Source organism: Myxine glutinosa, chromosome 11, assembly GCF_964187855.1.
Source record: "Myxine glutinosa chromosome 11, kmMyxGlut1.1, whole genome shotgun sequence".
NCBI lineage: Eukaryota > Metazoa > Chordata > Myxini > Myxiniformes > Myxinidae > Myxine > Myxine glutinosa.
Window position 1 is genome coordinate 108,015,273 of NC_136271.1, and position 20,210 is coordinate 108,035,482.

The 20,210-nt window shown below is 44.4% G+C and overlaps 1 protein-coding gene across 1 annotated transcript in view; it reads right to left on the minus strand.

Annotated features, from left to right (window-relative positions):
* The window catches only part of MLC1 (modulator of VRAC current 1), a 41,773-nt gene extending 25,864 nt beyond the window's left edge, over window positions 1-15,909 (minus strand). Inside the window, exons 1-3 of the mRNA XM_068129887.2 lie at window positions 15,786-15,909; window positions 11,558-11,647; window positions 2,849-2,902 (exon numbers count right to left, since the gene is read on the minus strand). Of these exons, the coding sequence (XP_067985988.2) occupies window positions 2,849-2,902; window positions 11,558-11,647; window positions 15,786-15,836 (195 nt within the window). The 5' untranslated portion in view covers window positions 15,837-15,909. The remainder of the gene's footprint in view (window positions 1-2,848; window positions 2,903-11,557; window positions 11,648-15,785) is intronic.
* Window positions 15,910-20,210: the final 4,301 nt, after the last annotated feature.

Here is a 20,210-nt window from a genome sequence, read left to right on the forward strand (position 1 = left end):
CATATCATAGCATGTTTTCTGCGTCTTCCACTTTGTCAACTCACATCACTTCCCCGACGGGGGGACCTAAGCGTAACGCTTGTTAAGAGCTTTTTTTCTCGAGCTTTTTTATTTGATTAAGATCAATTAAAATGTGAATGCAATGGCTAATTTGTTGTATCCATGGAAACTTTTTGGGTGGAGGGGTGTATTTTGCAAGTATCATGCTCTGCATGATGACATCATTCTTTGTGTTTTTGCAAGTAAGCTCTAAGTCTCCAGTTCATATTCCACATTTTCTGCAAGGCTCGTTATATTGAAGGTTTAGGGTTTCACATCATTTCTGATAAGATTTTGCTGTGTCCATAGGCTCTGCAAGGGTTCCTTGGGAATCGAAAAATGACGCACCTCAAACAGATCAGATAAGATTGGAGTTTATTCCTGTAAAAGTCACCTTCCTCCAAGTTTTCCGCAATCTCCTCGATGGGGTGTGGGTATGGTGTGCTATCATGCTGGTTGTGTAATTTATTAATGAAATAAGATGTGGTTTCACCAAGAATGTGCGTGCATTTTCTTGGTGTGGGGCTTGCAGTGCATGACGAAGTACCAATTATTTTGGGCCTCTGATCCTTGCATTGCATCAATGTCCATGCGTCCTTCTTCCCTCAACCCCCTCCCCCTTCTCTTGGTCTTACTTTCACCTCTACTCTGCTGTTGGTGTTTCCCTCGTTCCATTTTACTCTAGCTCTTTCATGAGCCTAAACCATATACTGTATCTGTACCATACCACCATCCTGTTTTTGCAGTTTTTATTAGAGATTTGTATTGTATAAATAGGTAAAACGCTTCATCAGGTAAAATAAATAGGTAAATGAAATTGAGAGCACTTTCCCAGCCTTTGGCAAATGTATATATATATATTAGGGTGGTCCACAGATATATGTAATATTTAATACTATTAAAAATCCATGCTCCACAAGGCTGCCCTTGTTCCTATGTTTATAAAGATCATATGAACCAAATATGAGGTCAATTGGAACTTATTTAGAGGTTGCTCCAAAAATAACATTTTAAATTTATCCTGTTTTTTTCAGATGGCAGAAACTCGCAGCTCTTCCACAGTTTGGTTGCTGGGCAAGTCTGAAAAGGAAATAATATGTGGGGGGCTACCAACCGAAGGACACACATTGCAGAAAATGGTGTACCATCACGTACAAGAACGCCATACAGTTCGTGAAACTGCCAAACTTAGTGTACAAGCTGTGTGTGCATACTGGGAGAAAGCACGAATTCCAGTGCAGAGAGTAGATTCCTGTGAGCGCCAACTTTTGAAGTTGTATGATGCCCACAAACTGGTAAAGAAAAATAGAACCAAGAAATTCGAAAACTATAGAGGGAAGGAGCAGATTTTCAAAGATGATCTTCAATCCCTCTTCGACATCTCACCAAATGATGCGCTTGAGAAAATGACGAATGAAGAAGACAAAGCATTCCTTATCATGCAGCGTGAGGATCCCTCAAGTTCACGTATGGGATCTGTGGACAACACTCTGGTAGTGAAGGAGAACAGAAAGTGTATCAGGCTTGAGAATGAACATAAAAGATAGAAGAAACATGCTGCTGAGACTCTAACAGCAATGCAATCTGTTCCATCAACATCGGCTGTGGTTGATGATGATGATGAGTCTGAGATTGAAAGCTCCGATTCAGGGGACAATGAATTCAAACTCCAAAGTCCATCTTCTGCCAAACAGGCGAAAAAGGGGCTCCCATCACGGTGATCACTCCAGCAACAGTGGCAACTCTGGACAGAGTAAATCTCTCAGATCGGCGTGCTATGTTCGTGGCCAGTGCTTTTGCACAATCTCTTGGTCATACCATTGAAGACAAGCGCAAGCCAACAATAATAAATAATTTGAGTAATTGAAAATAGATAATTATCTATGAATTGATGTATGATGCTAAAAATTCTGTATCTTATTATTCATTAAAATTTGTCAACATTTTGAGCAACCTCGAAATATTATCCAATCAAACTCAAATTTTCACCACAAACTACTTTCTTCAATAGGAAGAGGGGCAGGCTTGTGGAGAAATTTAAATCCAATCTTCAAATTTTTGGACCACCCTGATATACATGTATATCGTCACGTGAGCAGGGTTGTCATGCCCCATCCACATGGGACTCCACCTCAGAGGCCCAAGTGGGTGAATGACTGCACGGTTTTCCCGTCCCTTTGGCTCTTTGTTTATCCAAATAGCGGGAAGGGAAAGCTTCCCCACATGATAATTTAATTTAAACATTTAAATAACATTTAATCAAACCTTAGCAGCACTCGGTAGAGCGCATATACCACCGCCATGGTTAAACAGTTTACGCTTTGTGTCCCACTGATAGGCCGGATCCCACTGATAGGCCGGATCCCACTGATAGGCCGGGTCTGCATCCGGACCTGAACCAAATTCGAAACGGCTTGTTCTTGTCACACGACAAAATAACTTCCACATCCTCTTCAATCTCATTCTTACCTCCAGGTGTTCACGGCATCTGTTCACCACCCGCCCAAATCATCCCCACACCCATTGTTTGTCCGCATCCCTCTTTATCGGCCTTCGGCTCTGATGTTGCTGTTTCCCCTCTGCTGTTCCTTTTGAATTGTTGCGTCCTCATCCGTTGAGTGTTCCAGAATTGGTTAGGGCACAAGAACAAGCCGATTCGATTTTGGTTCAGATCCGGATCCTGATCCAGCCTATCAGTGAGATACAAAACGTAAGGTGTTCAGCCTGGCAGAGGTATGCGCTCTACCGAGTGCCTGTTCCAGTTGTAGTTGCGTTTAAACAAAATGGTGTGAATGTAAAAGTGTGTTACCAGGCAAGATTTCTTTGCTCCGATGTAAAGGTGCACCACCGATGCTGGGAGGCACTGCAAAAATATAACGAGGTCAATGTGTAGCTGTAGTAACCAGCAGCCCACGTGGCTGTTATATTTATATTATTGATGATTGTGGGTTTAGGATAGGGAATGGTCTGTTGGGAATGGGGTTCCTGGCATATAGAATGCAACACATGGTGTCTGTCTAATTGGTACAGAGAATAATCAAGGAGGGAAATGAGTACCGTGAAATGGGGGGAATAGGGACAGCAAGGTGAATAGGGACACAAACTGAAAAAAAAAGTTTGGAAACTTTTTTCGCTGAAAATTGATAACCATACTGATTTGTTGATATTTTGGTTGAAAGTGTTCTCTTGGTTTTTTTAAAAGCAACTTATAGTCCCTATTAACCCCATATATGGGTTAAATGGGAATAAATAGGATTTTTATGGCTGTCCCTATTCACCCCGTTTTACGGGTGAATAGGGACGGTCACTAATACAAAAAAAAAATAATCAAGAAATAGGGACAGTTTGGAGAAACTTTTTATCCCATTTTTTTTTTCATTGGCACCGTGGTTTATATTATGGGTGCATATTATGTGCATCCATCTGAGCTATCACGTTCACGTATCACGTACGTTCGACAATACCTTGTGCTCTGTCCCCTGGTTTACATTCTTTTAAACTGCCAACTATTCTCAATTTGAATAGTGTGTGTGTGTTTCCTGGTTTGTGGAAGGGATATGATGTGGGTTTCAACTAATAATGAATTTATTGTCATATATACGTATGCGGTATATGTACAATGAGAAGTCGATTGACGGTGTGTGCTGAAAAAATGACAGTGAAAATAAATAGATTAATTGCGAATAGACAGCCTGGTGTTGGCTTAGCGGCTACGGTGCCGGCTTGGGATCCTGGGATCATGGGTTCGAATCCCGATCGATCGCTGAATTAATGTCAGGGGGGTTGACTCAGCCTGTCATCCTTCCGAGGTCGGCAAATTGAGTACCAGCTTGCTGGAATGAATGATCACGGTGTGTACCCCGGTTTTGAATAGGTACACCGTATCCCTGCGCATCGTAAGAGGTGACCAAGGGTTGGCGTCAGGAAGGGCATCCGGCCATAAAAACATTGCCTCAAACAGGGAACCATGATTGTCATGGGGCCCGCAAGGCTAACCCTTGCTCTAGCGGGGAAAATGGCCTTTTAAAACGATCATTCATTCATTCATTCATCTGAGCTATCAATTTAGCAATAAGTTGGAAACTCAGGATTGTTTCTTGATTATTATTTTTTTGTCTTAGTGACTGTCCCTATTCATCCGTAAAACGGGGTGAATAGGGACAGCCATAAAAATCCATATATGGGGTTAATAGGGTCTATAAGTTGCTTTAAAAAAAAACAAGACAACACTTTCAACCCAAATATCAACAAATCAGTATGGATATCAATTTTCAGCGAAGAAAGTTTCCGAACTTTTTTTCAGTTTGTGTCCGTATTCCCCCCATTTTTACGGTACGTCTGGAACATCCTAGGGGGGGGGAAAGGTTTGTGTTCAATAAATATAACAACATGATGTAAGGAAAGATGCGTGATAGGTTAGACGCAGGGGTTCTTAACCTTTTTCCCTGTCAAGACCCCCAACGGATTGCCCACGATGTCCCCATACCCCCTTCGCCAGACTGTTGACTGACCAAGGCGCACCAAAGGTGCGCATAGCTAGGTGGGACTGGGGGCATGTCCCCCTAGAATGTTTTTGATTTCTAGGTGCTCTGTGGTGCATTCTGAGGGGTGTTTTTACTTTAATTGCCTATTTTTTTGGATGAAAATTGGTAGCTTATTACCCAGAAAATTGGCCAAGTTTGGGGATCCGCGCCTGATTACCAGTCCCATTAGGTTCCAGTGTGACTTCAAAATATCTCAATAGCTTAGTTTTACATATGGATAATTAGGAACAGAACAGGAAAGAAAATCATTAGGATTTTATCCCTATTTATTTCTTTGCGTGTTAACAAAGAAACAAAACAAACTAAACTAAAACATGCAAGTTTTATGCAAGCCGTTTTACTAATCTAGTGAGATTGTTGCTGCTGTTTTCGTGCAATCAGAATATGGAATCGGGTCACAGTTCGTGACAACGCCACTCGCATGTCATCGGACACATCAAGTCGACTTCTCCACTTTGATTTCAGGTTCAATAATGCAGAGAAACATGTTTCATGGAGATACGTAGTTGTGAAGGGAACCAACACATTCATTGCCCTCTTCACCAAGCTAGGGTAAGCTGCTATCTGCTCACACCAAAACTGCTTAAAATCCAGCCCAGCCTTTCTGAAATCAGCTTTCTTTCTTTGATATTCTTGGAACCCGATCAAATCATCCTTCATTAAATCGTTGTCACTCATCGTAGAAATATCAAACGAGAAAGGGTTCTGGATCCAAACGGATTCCGTGCTAAGATCATCAATATCTGAGAAGTAACCCTCAAAATTGGTACTTAGGACTTTCAAATGGTCCTTGACTTCTTGAAGTATTTCCACAGGCAATGCCTTTTCATCTTCCCCATCAAGAAGGATATCGCCAAGGATTGGAAAGTTCGCCATGTTTCCGCTTTCAACACGGCGACTCCAAATAGGTCATTTCTTCGTGAATGCCACTATATATTGTTGCGGATCTCGAGCCCGTCGACGTACAGAGGGGGATTACACACAGCACATGGGGGGGGGGGGGGGGGGGGGGTTAAACCCTTTTCTCCCTCGGGCCTTTGAGTCCACGAGGCTGCGACCCACTTTACACTCGTGGGGCGGATTGTGGAGCAATTCCAGCCGCCACCCCCGTAGCGAGCATGCGGAAGGGTATCGGGTCGAATCCCCACGTACCTTCTATACACACGCCGCCACGAGAACGGGGACTGGACCTCGCACGAGTCACGCTGGTATGATACGCCCGAGCGGTTTGCGTGTCATGTGACTCGTGCCGTTAATTCTTATTGAACCCGATTGAGCGGTTTTATTCGTACAGTGCGAAGCCAATAGTGGGAAATGATGTGAACGGCCAAATGGATGCGAAAGAACACAGGTTTATTATACAATTTATACAAATGATCAGGGCGAAGAGACACAGAGCAGAAGCTTATCGTCCTTCACTTAATCCTCGGACAAGGGCCCACTCACTCACGCGGGGAAAAGGATGAAGAAGGACGACGCGCTATAACAAGCAACCGACTGACCACTCGTGACTACAACGTCTCTTTCTCACTGGGACTTGGTCACTGCTGCACTCGTAGACTGAGGGGCTGGGCAACTGGGGTGGGGGGCCCAGGGCAGGGTCTTATATCGCCCCTCCCCAATCTTACCCGAATGTTCCAAGCCCCCCCCCTCACTGCCGTTGGTGGCCACTCCCCTTGAGCTCCGATTGGCTGCTCGCCGCTTACCGGCCGCTCCCCTGCAGCTCCTCCTTCGGGCCTTTCCAGACTTGTTCCTGGCCTAGCACGTGGCATTCTAGGCCAAAGAACCCCCTAACTCACTGGCCTGCTCAACGCATACTAACACAGGAAAGGAGACTACGCTTACATTTAATAAGAAATAACTGAACTAAAGCGAGGCTACATGTTGTGGTGCAACTACCTACGAGAGGGGTTATCCTCTATTCGCAAAACCGCAACAATATATATATATATATATATATATATATATATATATATATATATATATATATATATATATATATACAGTGGAACCTTGACTTACGAGTGCCCCAACTTACGAGTTTTTCGAGATACGAGCCGTCGCTCCGGCAGTTTATTGCTTTGAGATGCGAGCCGAGATCCGAGTTACGAGCTTTCGCCACCCGGTCACGTGGTTATCTTGCCGTTCAAGTACGTATCTCTGTCGTATAGCGATGCATTTTTTTTTTCGCATTTTGGTTATTTCGAGTTCACGCCGCCAGGTAGGTTCTGGTCACGTGGTTATCTTGCCGTGCACGTACAGTACGTATCTCTGTCGTATAGCGATGCATTTTAGTTTTCGCATTTTGGTTATTTCGAGTTTACGCCGCCAGGTAGGTTCTGGTCACGTGGTTATCTTGCCGTTCAAGTACAGTACGTATCTCTGTCGTATAGCGATGCATTTTAGTTTTCGCATTTTGGTTATTTCGAGTTTACGCCGCCAGGTAGGTTCTGGTCACGTGGTTATCTTGCCGTTCAAGTACAGTACGTATCTCTGTCGTATAGCGATGCATTTTAGTTTTCGCATTTTGGTTATTTCGAGTTTACGCCGCCAGGTAGGTTCTGGTCACGTGGTTATCTTGCCGTTCAAGTACAGTACGTATCTCTGTCGTATAGCGATGCATTTTAGTTTTCGCATTTTGGTTATTTCGAGTTTACGCCGCCAGGTAGGTTCTGGTCACGTGGTTATCTTGCCGTTCAAGTACAGTACGTATCTCTGTCGTATAGCGATGCATTTTAGTTTTCGCATTTTGGTTATTTCGAGTTTACGCCGCCAGGTAGGTTCTGGTCACGTGGTTATCTTGCCGTTCAAGTACAGTACGTATCTCTGTCGTATAGCGATGCATTTTAGTTTTCGCATTTTGGTTATTTCGAGTTTACGCCGCCAGGTAGGTTCTGGTCACGTGGTTATCTTGCCGTTCAAGTACAGTACGTATCTCTGTCGTATAGCGATGCATTTTAGTTTTCGCATTTTGGTTATTTCGAGTTTACGCCGCCAGGTAGGTTCTGGTCACGTGGTTATCTTGCCGTTCAAGTACAGTACGTATCTCTGTCGTATAGCGATGCATTTTAGTTTTCGCATTTTGGTTATTTCGAGTTTACGCCGCCAGGTAGGTTCTGGTCACGTGGTTATCTTGCCGTTCAAGTACAGTACGTATCTCTGTCGTATAGCGATGCATTTTAGTTTTCGCATTTTGGTTATTTCGAGTTTACGCCGCCAGGTAGGTTCTGGTCACGTGGTTATCTTGCCGTTCAAGTACAGTACGTATCTCTGTCGTATAGCGATGCATTTTAGTTTTCGCATTTTGGTTATTTCGAGTTTACGCCGCCAGGTAGGTTCTGGTCACGTGGTTATCTTGCCGTTCAAGTACAGTACGTATCTCTGTCGTATAGCGATGCATTTTAGTTTTCGCATTTTGGTTATTTCGGAAAATTTCATGTTCATGTCGAACATTTCATGTTCATGTTCATGTTTTCATGTTCATGCCATGCCAGGCCACAACTTGTTCAGAGTGCCGGCGATAGCTCGCCTTCTCTTTGTGGAAAACATGGTGAGATCCTTAACATCCAACAACTAATGGGACGCAAACGGGGCGCCCAGTTTAGCGATACACACATTGATGAATCACCCTACCTGTGATTCACCCATGACAGGTTATAGCTGGGTCGGGATTCAAACCCAGGCTGGACAGTTTAGACTTTAGAGTCAAGTGTGCGTACCTCCAGTCCAGGCCATCCTGCCAGCTTGTATGCTGCATACAGGTGAAATATAAAGCGCGAGATATTTTTTATATATACTGTATATTTAAAAAAAAATTGGTGTGGTTTTTGGCGGGCTGGAACGGATTAATAGCATTTCAATGCATTTCAATGGGGAAATTTGATTTGAGATACGAGCAATTTGAGTTACGAGCTCAGTCACGGAACGGATTAAACTCGTAAGTCAAGGTTCCACTGTATATATATATATATATATGTGTGTGTGTGTGTGTGTGTGTGTGTGTGTGTGTGTGTGTGTGTGTGTGTGTGTGTGTGTGTGTGTGTGTGTGTGTGTGTGTGTGTGTGTGTGTGTGTGTCCGTGCGTGCCCGTGCGTGCGTGCGTGTTTCCTCATTCAAGTTATAATGAGATTGTGATGATGACTCGGCATTATCAAGTTTCTGTTAAGACATAAACACGTTGATTCTGTGTCATCATGTTTCCATCAGTGTGAACTAAGCTGGGCAATTTGTCTTGGTTCGACATTAGTTTGTATGCAAGTGTGGGAAGTCGAGGCACTACAGGAACACTGCTATTGTGGCGGACACAAAAGCCCACTGGCGTGGTGACATCATTCCACGCACCAAGTGGGCGGTGGCCACGCCCGAGGGGTAGGCGTGGCCTCATGATATACACCGGGCGACCAGCCCGGAGGAGTTCAGTGTTACAGTGTAGTCTTACAATAAAGACGTTTATATGTTACCGCTTGTCCGCTTCCTCCTTGCTCACAAGCAGCGCGCGTAACGCCGCGCTTTACTGGTGACCCCATTGAGACGGCGATAGTCCCCGCACGGTCGCCATCCCCCGCCGGGCTTCGGCACGATGTGCAGCGGCGACGCCCAGGCACTCTCGGAGCGCCGCACGATGCCGAGCCGCTCCAGCGTAGCGAACACCGCTTTAGCTACGGCGAGCTTCGTCGGCTCGAGGCGGCGTGCCCGGGCGTAGACCGGTGGCCCGACGGTGGGGATGTGATGGGCCACCCCGTGCTTGACGGCCCCCGCCGAGAAGGTGGGCCGGGCGTTCACTGCCTTCGTCGACCACAAGCCGCTGATCTTCGCGATGGGCAAGGTCACCGAGCCGTGGTCGGCCCGGCAGCAGCGTCACCTCTCGGCCGTGTCCGAGTACATGACGGACATCCAGCACGTCGCGGGGAAGGACAACCCGGTGGCGGATTGCCTTTCCCGGGCCGTCGCCCACGCAGTCCACCTCGGCATCGACTATGCCCGGATGGCAGCGGACCAGGCCGCTGACCCCGACGTCCAGGCCTTGCGGACCGCCGTCACGGGCCTCCGCGTCACCGAGGTGCCGTTCGACGGCGCGGGCGCGGCCCTCTTGTGCGACGTCTCCCTCGGGCGTCCTCGCCCCATTGTGCCCGCGGGCTGGCAGCGCCAGGTGTTTGACGCCATCCACGGCCTGTCCCACCCGGGCGTGAGGGCCTCCCAAAGGCTGATCGCCGACAAGTTCGTCTGGCATGGCCTCCGGAAGGCCGTCCGCGGCTGGGCCAGGACGTGCCTCGCGTGCCAGCGCGCCAAGGTGCACCGGCACACCCAGGCCCCGTTGGCCCCGTTCACGGTGCCGGAACGCCGGTTTGACCACGTCCACGTGGACCTGGTGGGACCTCTGCCCCCCTCGCGGGGTTTCACCTACGTCCTCACCATGGTGGACCGCACCACCCGGTGGCCGGAGGCCGTGCCCTTGGCGTCGACAACGGCGGCCGATGTCGCGCAGGCTTTCATCGCCACCTGGGTCGCCCGGTTCGGCGCCCCCTCAGACATCTCATCCGACCGCGGCCCCCAGTTCACCTCGGAGCTCTGGGGGGCGGTTGCGCAGGGGCTCGGGGTCCGGCTGCACCGAACCACGGCCTACCACCCCCAGGCTAACGGCCTGTGTGAGCGATTTCACCGCTCATTGAAGGCCGCGCTCCGGGCCACCCTCCGCGACGGCGGCTGGGTCGACAGGCTCCCCTGGGTCCTGCTGGGCCTCCGGACGGCGCCCAAGGAGGACCTGCGCGCATCCGCGGCGGAGTTGGTCTTCGGGCAACCGCTGCGGGTGCCGGGCGAGTTCCTCCCCGACTCCACGGCACCATGGTCCGCGGCACAGCAGCGCTCCGCTCTGCAAGAGACCGCCCAGAGGTTCGCCCCGGTGCCAACGGCATGCCACGGGCACCCACCGACGCACGTCGCCCCGGAGCTTCGCACGGCGGAGTACGTCTTCGTCCGCCACGATGCCCATCGGACACCACTGCGGCCCCCGTACGACGGGCCTTTCCGCGTGCTGGAGACCGGGGCGAAGCACTTCACCCTGGACATCGGCGGTACTCCTGACCGCGTTTCGGTAGACCGCCTCAAGCCGGCCCACCTCGATGTGGACCATCCACCGCCAGTGGCCCGACCCCCACGTCGGGGCCGCCCTCCTGCGGGCGGACCCCCGGCACCGCCCAGCCCCGCCGCCACGGCGCCCCCCGGTCCTGCACCCATCCCAGGGGCAGCCAGGGGCATCCCACCTGGTATCCCTGCACCCCGGACGCCGCCGATCGCCAGGGGGCGCTTCGGCCGGGTCATTCGTCTGCCCCGCAAACTGGCCCTCCAGGTGCGCGGGAATTCTGGGGGGGCGCGTGTGGCGGACACAAAAGCCCACTGGCGTGGTGACATCATTCCACGCACCAAGTGGGCGGTGGCCACGCCCGAGGGGTAGGCGTGGCCTCATGATATACACCGGGCGACCAGCCCGGAGGAGTTCAGTGTTACAGTGTAGTCTTACAATAAAGACGTTTATATGTTACCGCTTGTCCGCTTCCTCCTTGCTCACAAGCAGCGCGCGTAACGCCGCGCTTTACTATCACCATATTGTCTTCTTTGCGGAGAAACATCATTAGATTGTTAATGTCTGAATAACATGTCAGATGCAAGATTAGAGATATGATATCACTGAGAAACAAAAGTACTCATCATCTCGAATCATAAGCAGCTACAATATCCCATGATTTCTGAAATTTTACTCAAGATTGGTGTAGATGTTACAAAGTTGTGGATGCATTGAATGATTTGGGAAGGTTGATGGTTAATTGGAAGAACGAATGGGGAGGAAAGAATTAGTATGTTGTAATGAACTAATATGTCAACCAACCAAAAGTGTTCGACTTTGAATAAAGTAACATTTGATGTCATGTGCATAAACCGCAGAAGATCCATCAACATTCCACCATTTAATCATCTCACCGTAGCTCCTGCACACCTCAAGTAGCCCATGTCTGCAGGTTGTACACTTCCAAGGTAAATGCTGGCTCCGGCAATGATCCACATCACCACCTGCGTCAACATGGGGACATCTCATTGATTTCTTTAGATGAATGTGATGTAAGGGTTGAACAAAACATTCCAAAGGTGTCAGGAAAAGGTGATAAGGCAAAGATAGTTGAACTGATTTTGAGGAGTGAAGGTAATGAGATAAAATCAACAATTCAATGCCATTTTTGATAAGAAATATTCCTGCAGATTATAGTGATGTTTCGTGGTATGTTATTGTATGGTGACGTCATAAAAACCTCCAAAGCATTGTCCTTTCAGAGTGAGACAAGCTTGATAATTTAGCAGTGATTTCCATTGGATTTGATGCAATACAATTAGAATGTGAGTACGTCGATAAAGTATGTACAATTAGAATGCGAGTACGTGTACAAAGTACAAAATGTGTAGCCTACAATTAGAATGCGAGTACGTATAAAAAGTATGTACAATTAGAATGTCAGTACGTATGCAAAGTATGTACAATTAGAATGCGAGTATGTATACAAAGTATGTACAATTAGAATGCGAGTACATATACAAAGTATGTACAATTAGAATGCGAGTATGTATAAAAAGTATGTACAATTAGAATGCGAGTACATATAAAAAGTATGTACAATTAGAATGCGAGTACATATAAAAAGTATGTACAATTAGAATGTCAGTACGTATGCAAAGTATGTACAATTAGAATGCGAGTATGTATACAAAGTATGTACAATTAGAATGCGAGTACATATACAAAGTATGTACAATTAGAATGCGAGTATGTATACAAAGTATGTACAATTAGAATGCGAGTACATATAAAAAGTATGTACAATTAGAATGTCAGTACGTATACAAAGTATGTACAATTAGAATGCGAGTATGTATACAAAGTATGTACATTTAGAATGCGAGTACATATACAAAGTATGTACAATTAGAATGTGAGTACGTCTACAAAGTATGTACAATTAGAATGTCAGCACGTCTACAAAGTATGTACAATTAGAATGTGAGTACGTCTACAAAGTATGTACAATTAGAATGTCAGCACTTCTACAAAGTATGTACAATTTGAATGCGAGTACATCAATAAAGTGTGTACAATTAGAATCTCAGCATGTCTACAAAGTATGTGCAATTATAATGCGAGTACATCTATAAAGTATGTACCATTAGAATGTGAGTACACTGAGTTTTAGAACACCTCAATTTTTCCAGTTTTTATTGAAATTTATGCAGTTTAATGTCTCAATGTACTCTGAAATTAAGCATAGAACAAATAAACAATTGGAGATAAAAAAAAGAAATCATAGAATCATTTTATTTAACAAAATTTTATTTTAATTTTTGACTCAGCAAAGTAGCCACCTTTTGCAGATATAACCGCCGAACACACTCGTGGCATTCTTTCTACAATGAAATCAAATATTGTTCGGGAAGTTCTTCCCAACACTGTTGCAGAAGTTCCCACAAATGTGTTGCACTTGTAGGTTGCTTACTTTCACCCTTCTGTCCAGTTCATCCCAAACCAGCTCGATGGGGTTTAAGTCTGGAGACTGTGCTGGCCATTCCATGATTTGAAGCCTACCGTCTTGTTCTTTTCCTCGAAGGTAGTTTTGACGTAGCCTGGAGGTGTGTTTAGGGTCATTATCTTGCTGTAGGATGAACCCCTGACGAACTAGGCGTATACCAGAGGGTATTGCATGGCGCTGCAAAATGCTGTGGTCGCCCTTTTGGTTCATGGTGCCAGTCACTCTGTGCAAGTTGCCGACTCTGGATCCAGAAAAAGAGCCCCAGACCATCACGCTTCCTCCTCCATGTTTGACAGTTGGTGTCACACACTGAGGAACCATCCTTTCGCCTACTCGACGGCATACAAAAACCCTGCGTGATGAACCAAAGATTTCAAATTTTGATTCATCGGTCCATAAGACCTTCTTCCAGTGTTCAGTAGTCCACTGGCGGTGCTTCATGGCCCAGGCAAGCCTCTTTTTCTTATTTTGCCATCTTAGCAATGGCTTTATTACCGCCACTTTTGTTGTGTTTGTGTGCTTCCTCCCCTTCTCTCCCCATCTTGTCGACCGCTCCCCTTTTTATATACTTTGTTTGTTTGATTTGTTTGTTAGCTCTTTCACGAGCCTCGACTCTGTACACAAAAAAAAAAAACTCGACCTATCAAACCTGCAGCTCGAAGTCTTCTCTTCACAGTTGAAACTGAGACTTGCTTACTTCGACCAGTGTTAAGCTGTGCTTGAAGCTGTTGTCCTGTGAGCCGCCTATCACGCAAGCTGTCAACTCTCAGAAACTTGTCTTCTGATTCTGTTGTGGCTTTGGGTCTGTCAGACCTCTTCCTGTCAGAGTTTTCTCGTTTCCAAGTGCCTTTTGATAGTGTAGGAAACTGTACTCACTGACATCTTGGCTTTCTTTGCAATTTCTCCAAAGGAAAGACCTACACTTTTAAGGGTTATAATGGTCTGTCTGTCTTCCTGCTTACCTTTGTACCATTTCAGGTTATTCACTGGACTTGAATTGCTTAAATTTCAATAAAAACTGGAAAAATTGAGGTGTTCTAAAACTTTTGACCGGTAGTGTACGTCTATAAAGGATGTACAATTAGAATGTGAGTACGTATACAAAGTATGTACAATTAGAATGTGAGTACGTCTATAAAGTATGTACAATTAGAATGTCAGCACGTCTACAAAGTATGTACAATTAGAATGCGTGTACATCAATAAAGTGTGTACAATTAGAATGTCAGCACGTCTACAAAGTATGTACAATTATAATGCGAGTACATCTATAAAGTATGTACCATTAGAATGTGAGTACATCTATAAAGGATATACCATTAGCATGTGAGTATGTCTATAAAGTATGTACAATTAGAATGTGAGTAAGTCTATAAAGTATGTACAATTAGAATGTGAGTACGTCTATAAAGTATGTACCATTAGCATGTGAGTAAGTCTATAAAGTATGTACAATTAGAATGTGAGTACGTCTATAAAGTATGTACAATTAGAATGTGACTACGTCTATAAAGTATGTACAATTAGAATGTGACTACGTCTATAAAGTATGTACAATTAGAATGCGAGTATGTCTACAAAGTATTTACCATTAGAATGTGAGTACGTCTATAAAATATGTGCAATTAGAATGCGAGTACATCTACAAAGTATGTACAATTAGAATGTGAGTACGTCTATAAAGTATGTACAATTAGAATGCGTGTACATCAATAAAGTGTGTACAATTAGAATGTCAGCACGTCTACAAAGTATGTACAATTATAATGCGAGTACATCTATAAAGTATGTACCATTAGCATGTGAGTATGTCTATAAAGTATGTACAATTAGAATGTGAGTAAGTCTATAAAGTATGTACAATTAGAATGTGAGTACGTCTATAAAGTATGTACCATTAGCGTGTGAGTAAGTCTATAAAGTATGTACAATTAGAATGTGAGTACGTCTATAAAGTATGTACAATTAGAATGTGAGTAAGTCTATAAAGTATGTACAATTAGAATGTGACTACGTCTATAAAATATGTACAATTAGAATGCGAGTATGTCTACAAAGTATGTACCATTAGAATGTGAGTACGTCTATAAAGTATGTGCAATTAGAATGTGAGTACGTCTACAAAGTATGTACAATTAGAATGTGAGTCCGTCTGCAAAGTAGTGCAATTACAATGTGTGTACATCTACAAAGTACGTACAATTAGAATGCAAGTGCACCTGTAAAATACATCGATAAAACCACACAAACCCTGCACAAGACAAGTTGAGGGTTTGCAATCTTTTACTGCTCTTTTTAGTTATTTCTATTAACTCGAGTACATAATCCCCCGATCAAATTACAAACTAATGAAACTTTACAATGGAATGAGTTAAATAAAATGGGCGGTTATTCAATTCTTCGTTTAAAAGTTGTAAAAAGGACGAAGTAAGATGATTTGGTTAAAACCGATGTAAAAAAAAAAAGGAAAATGTTACCTTTTTGATATTATCACATGTGTGATGGATGTATTTTTGTTTTTGCCCCAGTATATGTAATCGTGAGAGCAAGATGTTTCAAAAAAAAGAAAAGGAGCAAAGAGCATGAGATAACTGAAGTGCGCAAACTTTGTGCAAACAATGTCTTACGTTCCTTACCCCAATGCACACGTTTGTAGCTTTCGTGAACTTTTCCGAGCACGTCATCATGTTGACTTGAGCACGGAATTCACATGAAAATGGTTGAGAAAATCTCAGCACAATGCGCCTCTCGACTCGCACACACTCTCGGGAAGCCGTCCAGGAGGCATATGAGAGGTGGGGGCGAGAGGGGGGTGGTGGGAGAATGTGGGGGGCACTGGTGGGGGCATCCCATGGTCATTACTCCGTCCATTAGCCTGAACTCACATCTTGGAACTTAATTAACTCGGAAAACAACAAGATTTTCAAATACGAAGCGTTCTGATTGTTGATTGAACTTTTTGAGCCTCTAAAGCACCTCTTGAGAGATAAGTTTGAGATTCTGATCGTTCTTTCTATCCCAGGGTGCGTTGCCAGGCGCTGACATTTCGCAATGTTCATGCTTATAATTGATGCGCCTTCGGGAGAGAGAGCAGACCTGCTTGGAATACAAGTTAAGCCTCCTCAATGTTCAGGGAACTCTTCAAATGAAGCGAACACTGATGTAAACACAAAATCATTACAATCACGTGGCTCGTTTTGTTTGACGTTATTTGTTGACGATTGGACAATCGTCAGTCTGTTAGCACATGAAAAACTCCATCACCATTATTCAGAGTGTGTGCAACAGGAAAGTTCTGAAACTCGGAAAAATAAATCTTCCACTTCTTGGGAACCACATTTATGTTTTTTTTTGTTTTGTTTTTGTTTTTTTTGTATACTGAATCGAGGCTCGTGAAAGAGCTAACATTTATTTCACAAACAAATCAACCAGACAAACAAAACACACAAAAAGAGGGAGCGGAAGACAAGATGGGGAGAGAAGGGGAAGCACACAACCACAACATTTGAGAGCAGGGAGAAGTGTGGGAGGGAGAGGGCTTGGGGGCAGGAGGCGTGGGAGGGGGAGGGCGGGGGGGAGAGGTATAAAACACAAGGGGACCGAAATTAGCGGGGGTAGAAATTTTTTTGCCACTGTTATTGAGGTTAAAAAGTTATACATTGTGATGTCCAATATGGAATTGAATCAGCAGCACAGTAAATACGTTGAACGACTAAAGTGCTGGATTGGCAACCTCACAAAAGCACTACAATGGCATAAAGAAAGGGCAATCTACCACATAAAACACAATGCCTGTTTGTGTGTTTGTACAGATGTCTGTCCCCCTTCATGATGATTTGATTCGGGTTTTAAAGAACAAACTTTTAACACGAATGTGTTAAACGTTTGACTTCACTATAGTCACTATAGTCTATTTTTGTTAAAAGTTCACTATCGTCTATTTTTGAGGATAAACAAACTCGAAAAACATTTTCTATAAAAGAGCAATTATGCCTCTTCTATTGGTAATGTAGACGGTGGCCTCAAGGGTGGTGTACAGAAGTGTTTTTTAAAATAACAATAAATACAAGGTGCAGGGAGGTGAAATTCTCTGCACGTGATGTGCAGAGTAAAACGAGTGTTCATTTTTCGTGTTCATATTCGTATGTCTAATAAATAAACAAGAAGGACGTCGTGTAGAGCACGATACTTGCAAAATCCACCCCCCCCCCCCCCCAAAAAAAAACAAAACTTGCCATGGATACATAAAATTGCCCACTTCGCTATTAAAATTGACCATCTTAATCAAAGCTCGGGTCAATCAGATGGAAATTGATTATTTTTAAGATGAAATTTGATTTTTGAAGTTTGACCTCTGACCTTTGACCTCATAATTGATAGGCTTCTCAGTAGTGACTACCTCTACAACTTGGTAACGTTTCTTGATGATCATATTAGAATAGTGACCTGTAGGCGATTGACACACAAACAGACAGAACTAGTACGGCACTTGGTGGAGAGCATACCTCAGCCAGGCTGAACAGTTTTTATTTATTTATTTATTACCTCTGCCACCAAAGGTGGGTAGAGGTTGTTTTCACACCTGTCTGTCTGTCTGTCTGTCTGTATGTTTGTGAACAAGATATCTCAAAAAGTTGTGGACGGATTCTGACGAAATTTAGCAGAGAGGTCGTGTGTGTGACACGGACGAAATGATTAGATTTTGGTGAAGATCGGGATTCGGATCCGGCTAGTGTAATTTTTTAAGTGTTTCTTCACCATTGCGAGATAGGGCCAAAAACGATACATAGCAGGATATCTCAAAAAGTTATGCACGGATTTGGATGAAACCTGGTGGACCGGTTGGGTGTCTGACAAGGGAGAATCGATTCGATTATGGTGAAGATCTGAATATGAATTCGGATATGAGAATTATTTAATTGTAAGTGATTTATTCACCATTGAGTGATCGGTGATAAGCGATATATAACATGATATTTTTAAAAGTTATGGATGAGTTATGACTAAAGACTAAACTAGGTGAATGAGTTGGTTAGGTGACAAGAACAAGCCGATTAGATTTTGGTTCAGGTCCGAATCCAGATCCGGCCTATCAGTGGATACAAACTTCCGCTTGAACTTCCACTTCCGGTTCCTCTGGTGAAGAAGCGTCCTTCGAGCTCTCCATGTCACCAAAGTTTAAGTATTTTCCCATTCCTGTCCTTGTCAAATTTCCACTCGTTATTTTATTGTTTATGTGTTACTGTGTGTTTCGAGTTAGTCTTGGTTTGTAGCTCGTGCAAACTTGTGTATAATTAATTGTTTTCTGTTCGCACCCGCGGCCTTGTCTCTTGAGGCTTCCCCTACCCCCCCCCCCCCCCCCCACCTGTATTGCTTGTTTCTTTGATTTTCTTTTCTCCCCCTATCTCCCCGAACATCTTACTCTTTGTCTAACGTTTTAAATGCAAAAAAAACCAAACCTTTTTTTATTTCCTTCGCTCCTCGCGGGCCCCACCCACGTGTGCTGTTGTCTCTCTCTGCCCCCTTTATCTCCTTTTTCTTCTTCCTCTCCAGCCGATACTCACCTTTCCAACTCTAGTTTCCACCATACTCATTCAACCCTTTCTCCTTCTTTCTCAGATCCACGCCCTCTTCAGGGATTTTCCCCAGATTGTTGTACCCCGTCGCACCGCGGAGCGAAAGGGGGACTATGGTTTTCCCCTCCGTCCATGTGTCCGTCCGTGCGTACATGCGTGTGTGCGTGCATGCGTACATGCGTGTGTGCGTGCGTGCGTAAGCGAAGGACTGCATTCGAATTTGGTGTGTGGGTGCAACCCACGTCAAAATCCAAGATGGCCGCCGCCATGTATGTCTGATGCCATGTATGTCTGAACCTTGAGTGGAATATCTTGAAAAATAAGTGAAGTACCAACTTCTAATCTGGTATGTGGGTGTATCTAGCCATAAGGAAGAACCATATTGAAAATTGGGTCGCCACGTCAAAATCCAAGATGGCCGCCGCCATGTATGTCTGAACCTTGTGCACTGAATATCTTTCAAAATAAGCGAAGTACCAATTTCTAATCTGGTGTGTGGGTGTATCTCGGCATAAGGAAGAAGGCTATTGAAAATTGGGTCGCCACGTCAAAATCCAAGATGGCTGCCACCATATATATGTCTGAACCTTGTGAGAAAAATATCTTGAAAAATAAGCGAAGTACCAACTTCTAATCTGGTGTGTGGTTGTATCTAGGCATAAGGAAGAATGCTATTGAAAATTGGGTCGCCACGTCAAAATCCAAGATGGCCGCCACCATATATATGTCTGAACCTTGTGAGCGAAATCTCTTGAAAAATAAACGAACTACTAACTTCTAATCTGGTGTGTGGGTGTTTCTACGCATAAGGAAGAAGGCTATTGAAAATTGGGTCGCCATATCAAAATCCAAGATGGTCGCCGCCATGTACGTCTGAACCTTGTGAGCGGAATATCTTGAAAAATAAGCGAAGTACCAACTTCTAATCTGGTGTGTGGGTGTATCTAGGCATAAGGAAGAACGCTATTGAAAATTGGGTCGCCACGTCAAAATCCAAGATGGCCGCCTCCATGTATGTCTGAACCTTGTGAGCGAAATTTCATATCATAGCATGTTTTCTGCGTCTTCCACTTTGTTAACTCACATCACTTCCCCGACGGGGGACCTAGGCGTAACGCTTGTTTTTTCACGGTTTTGTTTAAATATTATTCAAATATGTTTAAACTTTCCCCTGCAGTGTTTTATTCAGTGGTTTATTACAATACGCTGTTTTTTCTTCCCATTTAAAAGGCTTCTTTCAATTTCCTCTTCAATTCATTCCATTAAAAAAAAAAAATTCATCTCTTACAGTCCTTCCTTTCTACATTCTCTAAACTCACCTTCATTCCATCCCTGCTCTATCGTTTTCAAACGGATCTCTGACTTGAAAATCACAATAAACCCAGTTTGTAATAAATGTTCGTTTGTCATTAATCGTCCACTTTCTAAACTCCCCCGTCACCGCTCCCCTACTAAACTCCCCCCTTACCCCTCCCCTCCAAAATT